Source organism: Myotis daubentonii, chromosome 5 (genome assembly GCF_963259705.1).
Source record: "Myotis daubentonii chromosome 5, mMyoDau2.1, whole genome shotgun sequence".
Taxonomy (NCBI): Eukaryota; Metazoa; Chordata; class Mammalia; order Chiroptera; family Vespertilionidae; genus Myotis; species Myotis daubentonii.
Window position 1 is genome coordinate 38,281,924 of NC_081844.1, and position 6,000 is coordinate 38,287,923.

The 6,000-nt window shown below is 44.6% G+C and overlaps 1 protein-coding gene across 1 annotated transcript; it reads left to right on the forward strand.

Annotated features, from left to right (window-relative positions):
- The first annotated feature begins 1,583 nt into the window (after positions 1-1,583).
- On the forward strand, positions 1,584-3,830 carry DEFB135 (defensin beta 135). Its single transcript, XM_059695280.1, has 2 exons — positions 1,584-1,641; positions 3,661-3,830. The coding sequence occupies exons 1-2, from the start codon at positions 1,584-1,586 to the stop codon at positions 3,828-3,830; spliced, it is 228 nt and encodes a 75-aa protein (XP_059551263.1).
- Positions 3,831-6,000: the final 2,170 nt, after the last annotated feature.

Consider the following 6,000-nt stretch of genomic DNA (forward strand, 5'->3'; position numbering starts at 1 on the left):
TGGGGCGACGCCCTCTATCACCCACAGAGCAGGGCCGATCAGGGGGTTGGGGCGCCGCCCCCTGTCACACACAGAACTGCAGGGCAATCAGGGGGTTGGGGAGCTCCCCCCTATCAGGCACAGAGCAGGGCTGGTCAGGGGGTTGGGGTGCCTTCCCCTGTCACGAACAGAGCAGGGCGGATAGGGAGGTTGTGGCCCCGCCCCCTGTCACACTGATCCCGGTGCTGGGAGGCATATTACCCTTTTACTACATAGGATAGAGGCCTGGTGCATGGGTGGGGCTGGCTGGTTTGCCCTGAAGGGTGTCCTGGATCAGGGTGGGGGTCCCCTCTGGGGTGCCTGGCCAGCCTGGGTGAGGGGATGATGGCTGTTTGCAGCTGGTCACACATCCTTCATGGTGGGGGTCCCCACTGGGGTGCCTGGCCCGTCTGGGTGAGGGGCTGAGGGCTGTTTTCAGGCTGAAGGGTGACTGAAGCTCCCAACCGCTCCTTTTTTTCTTTCTTTTTTTTATTTTTTTTATTCTGGGCCAGCTTTAGCTTTGAGGCTTGGCTCCAGCTCTTAGGCCTCCACTGCTGAAAGCAGGTCTGGCCTTTGTTTACCTTCTGTATTTTAAACAATGTTGCAATCCTGCTGGCTGAAGCCCAGCGGACTAAAGCAGGTTTCTGGGGTTTTGTTTAGTTTCTATATTTGTAACATAGTTGCTTAGAGTTGCAGCTCAGAGGCCTGCAGTGGCAGGCGGGGAACGTTGGAGTCCTCCGTCACTGAAGCAAGCAAGCCTCATGTTCGCTTTAAGCTGCCTGGCTGCCGGCCGCCATCTTGGCCGGGAGTTAATTTGCATATTGCCCGGATTAGCCAATGGGAAGGGTAGCGGTTGTACACTAATTACCATGTTTCTCTTTTATTAGATAGGATGTCCAGTTGGGACCTGTAAGGCTCAGTGTGCTCCCCAGACTTTTGTTGGTGATGATATAGAGATTTTTCCATGCTCTTTGGAAAACTCTTATATCTCTAAATAGATCAAAGCTGAAGTAGAATTGGGCTGGGCCATACTTTAACCCTGTGTTCAGGAGGTAAGGAAAATGTGTGTGTAAGTCATGTTGCTTCCATTTACAATTCATGGCAACTTGGGAAAGTCATTTATCACACTTGAGCCTGATGTTATTTGCTTTTAAAATGGGAGAATAATATCTACCTGTTTTGTTTTTTTCTGTGTGTGAGATTGAGAACACTTTGTAAATTATATAAGGTAACCTTATGGTTCTTTGCATATGATAGGCATTAAGTGGATGTAAAATGAAGATACAAAGATACCTACACAGCATCCTACTAGGGCTTAGAATGGAGCTGTTGACACAGTGTGAATTCAGTTGGCAGCAAGTAAGTGGCGCTCAGGAAGTGTATTTTAATTGAGGGGACGTCATGTTCAAAGTCAGACCTTTAGTTTATTGGCCTGCTCAGTGGAGCAAGCAGGTGTTCTTGTTCTTGAAAGGTTCACTAGCCAGGCAGCCCCCCATCTCTCAGGAGCTACATATGGAGTGACTGTCCCTTGCCTCTCAGCTGTCCCTTTGCTGACTGCTTCCGCCATGAGGAGCTTAATCTTGGTCCTTGTGGTCCTTGTCTTGCTCTCCTATGTTCCACCAGGTAAAATGGAATCCCCTCCATGTGGGATTGTAAATAGTGAAGGGAAAGAGGATGTGAGGTTCTAGAAGGATGAGAAGAAAAGCAGGACTTGGATGAAAAAAGCAGGAGCAGAGAGGGATGTGAGCAGAGATGGGTGCTCTGGGCTGTTCCAGGGAACGGAGAGAAGATGCTAAGGACACAAAATAAGAGGTGGATCTCTTCAGAGGAGAAATGAGTTCTGGACTTTGGTCTGTGGAGTTTGTAAAGTTAGAGGGGGAAAGTTGGACTGATGGTATTGGCAGAAGTGGAGCAGTGCAAAAGCATGAGACCTTTAGAGGTCATGTAGAATTTTGGGGGCCGGGGTGGGTGGGGGGAGAGGCTGTTTCTTTAGGACTCTTAGAATTTGCTCTCCAAAGTCAGTTACCCGCATGATTTCTCACCATCTTAGAAATGAAGGCAAATTTGATACTGAGTGGAATCAGCATACAGAGCTGGTTGTTCAAATGCACTTACAGCATAATGGGATCCTATGGAACATCAGTTAGAAGGGTCAGCATTTATGTTCTCTGGACAGAAGCCAGCCACTTGACAGTATGGAGAAGGGTCCATTTAAGTCACTAAAGTGGAGGTTCTCCAAAGCTGTTTTGCTTCTGGTTTGCTGGGGTCTGCAGCTTTTACCCGCGGCCCTAAACCTGCATATTCAAAAGGTTGCACCAAGGGCCAAACGCGAAGTACTCCAAAGACAGGCACAGACGAGGATGGCATTGAGATTGCTGCTGTTGCGCTGCTGTCTGGATGGCAGGACCTCCAGACACTTTGCATTGTGCCTCCCCTGGACTCCTTTATCCCCTGGGACTAAAGGGAAAATTTGTTTGCAAATGGCCTGTGGTCATAAGCAAATTGATTATCCTCACCCTACAAAGTCCATGGACCAGCTGGGTGGAGAGACTAAGGCTTAGCACACAGAGTGGATAATTCAGTAGGGGACCTTCTTAAACTGCCTTCCTCCCCTACTCCTCAGCTTGCAGAGGCACCCAGGTCTTAAGGTTAGGAAAAGTATGAGCAAAAGATTTAGATATGTGTTTTGGTATTCAGACCACTTCACACTCATTATCCCTTGCGACATTTTCACGTACCCTGAGATTCAGCCAAGGCAGACAGTAAGGCACTTGACAAAAAGTCTCAGAAAATGTTATTAGGAATGCAGGGCCAGAACCACGGATTTCCTTAACTCTGGGTCAGTGACCATTCCTTCTTCAAACGAACACTGTGACAATCTCAAACTGCCTGGCACTGTCTCAGACCCTGCATGCCTCCTGCATTAGGGCCTCTTGAAAACTCCTGGAAATTCTTCTAGGTCACAATGATCTTTTTTTTTTTTTAATTATTTTATTGATTTTTAGAGAGGAAAGGAGAGAGAGAGAGAGAGAGAGAGAGAGAGAGAGAGAGAGAGAGAAGTTGTGTCATTTATTTATTCATTCATTGGTTGCTTCTTGTATGTGCCCGGACTGGGGATCAAACCTGAAACTTTGCTGTATCAGGACGATGCTCTAACCAACTGGCTACCGGGCCAGGGCCACAGTGGTCTTTCCATTGCAATTTGTCCCAAGCTGAATCTGCTGGGCTCTGTGACCTGCACATGTAAGTGGGGAGCATGGGAACTAAAGACTTGTGACAGGGTCTCTGGAAAATAACTCCAAAGCAACTGAAAAAGCAGCATCCAGCTATAACATGACTGGGATGTTTTTTGTTTTTTGTTTAGTTTTATTGCTTAAAGTATTACATAGGGTATTACATATGTTTCCTCCCCCCCCCCCACCCTTGACAATCCCCTGGCCTCCCCTACCCCCCAGTGTCTGTGTCCATTGGTTATACTTATATGCATGCATGTAAGTCCTTCGGTTGATCTCTTACCCCTCCCTTCGGCCCCCCCCCCCCACCGTGAGAAAGTTCTAAAGTATAGCCTACAATCTAATTTATCCACGATACCACGACCCTACAGGACACTGTGCATTTATTTACCTTTGTTTCTGTTGGCAGTTAGAAGTGGAGTGAATGCATATGTAAGAAGCCTCTTTTCTTCATGCTGGCGAAGGAAAGGTTCTTGCAGAAGGACATGTCGCAAAAAAGAACAATATCACATTTTTTGTGATAGTCATTTTCTGTGTTGTGTAAACCCAAAATTTTTACCTGTTATAGTTGGGAAATAGTTGTATCTGAGGTTCTCCCTGATTTCCTCTGGAGACCCAGATCCTTCTCAGCTGCATCATCCCATTAAAACAATGCCTTAGCCTCTTCATGTTTCTGTGTCTGCTGTGTTTCTCTTTAGGGGCATTCATTGTGTCTCCTATGGAAATAATCTCTTAGTTAAATTCCCTGTCTTCAGTACTTTTCTTGTTGTTAATTTATTCCTTATTAAAATGTCCTAAAACCTTTTTTGAAGTTTACTAAACAATCAGAAAAGTGTACAAATCATCAGGGAACAAATTCATGAATTTCACAAATATAACACACCCATGGAACCTGCTGCACTCAGGTGAAGAAAGGAATATTCCTATATCCCAGTCAGGACCACAAAGGCCTGGATTCTAATACCTTAAATCCCTGGGACCTGTTTTAAAATTTTATATAAATGAATTGTACAGTAGGTACACTTTTGCATCTGGCTTCTTCTAACCTGCATTATTTTTATGACATTTATATTTTTGATGTACTAGTAATTGTAGTTTATTCATTCTCAATGTTGTATAGTATGATATTGGGGCATACATCACGATTTCTTTGAATATTCTAGTGTAGATGGTTGTCTGTGTAGTTTTCAGTTTGGGGCTCTTGTGAATAGTGCTACGATGAACAATTTTGTACATATCTTTGAGGTTTCTATGCAAGCATTTCTGTGGGTATTTAGCCAGGTGTGACATTGATAGCCACAGGCCATGTGTATACTCAGTTTCAGTAGATATTGCCAAATTGTCTTCCATTGGTGGGACCAATTTGTATTCCCACCCATACTTCTTGAGAGTTCTTGTTGCTTACATCCTTTCCCACAATTAGTATTTTCTGCTTCTTTTATCCCTCCTGGGGGTAGGGGACCTATAGTGATGACCTATGGTGGTTTAATTTGCATTTCACTGATGACCAATAGAATTGAGCACCTTTTCATATGTTTATTGATTTATATATATTTTTCCATTGAATTGTCTAACTTTTCCCACTTGGGAACCTCTGAAGGAACACTCATTATTTGACATTGGCAATTATAAAGTAAAATTCATGTTGAAAATATATAATTTTAAATATGGTGCATGCTGCAGTTTACAGCATACAGAGAAATTTGGTATTGTTTACTAGGCCATAAAGATTTTTCAATTCTTAACTATTGTTGCATTTCATCATCATAAGCAAGATAAATCATTCAAGTTAATAACGACTCAGCCTCTTCTTTTTAAAACAGGTTTTAGGAGAAATTAAGCCAACGAGAGAGAAAGAATCAGTTAGCTACTGATGAGCAATTCCTGGGAGGGGGCACTATCTCAGTCTGGAGCTGGCTGCTGTGATGGCTGAAGCATCCATCCTGTGCAGATTACATCCTAACACTGAACTAGCCTCCTTAAGCTCTTCTAGGAAAAGGAAAAAGGTGGTCCTATACACAGCAAAGTCATGTTTCAGCATCATTAACGTGACTCCTGCTATCCTCTACATCCATCCTGAGTATGTCCTGCTCAGGTAGAGTACAGGTGGCTCTTTCCTACTACAGTCAATAAACAGGGTACTTTATTTTCTTCTGTTTTTAGTGTTTGCTGTTGTAGGCTCATTTGGCCTATAAGCATTTGTGGAGTAGAGTAGATTAAAATAGGCTAGAGTTAATTTTTCTAACTTAATAGCCTTCTGTGAAATATGAGTTTCATCAGGCCTCTGAATAGCAATCCTATCTAATAATAGACAAAGATGGTACTTAACCATACCTCCGCTACGCTTCCCATTGGCTAATCAGGGCGATATGCAAATTAACTGCCAACAAAGATGGCAGCCGGCAGCCACGCAGCTGAAACGAACAGGGGCTTGCTTGCTCCAGTGATGGAGGAAGCCAAGGTTCCCCGCCTGCCACAGTCCGGCTCTGAGCTCCAATCTAAGCAACAATGTTGCAATTATAGAAGTTAAACAAACCCCAGATACCTGCTTTCAGCCAGCCGGCCTCGGAGCTGGAGCCGCAACAAAGTTTCAATTACAGAAGGTAAATAAATCCCAGAATAAAAAAAGAAATAAAGAAAAAAGAGACTGAGAGCTTCAGTTGCAGGCTTGGCCTGCCTGGAAACAGCCCTCAGCCCCTCATCCAGGCTGGCCAGGCACCCCAGTGGGGACCCCCACCCTAAGGGGGTG

Bases quoted from the DNA above. Each gene is read 5' to 3' on its own strand.
- DEFB135 (XM_059695280.1), top strand. From the start codon at position 1,584: ATGAGGAGCTTAATCTTGGTCCTTGTGGTCCTTGTCTTGCTCTCCTAT. The intron at 1,642-3,660 runs GTAAAATGGAAT...TTCTGTTGGCAG, and splicing joins GCTCTCCTATGTTCCACCAG to TTAGAAGTGGAGTGAATGCA.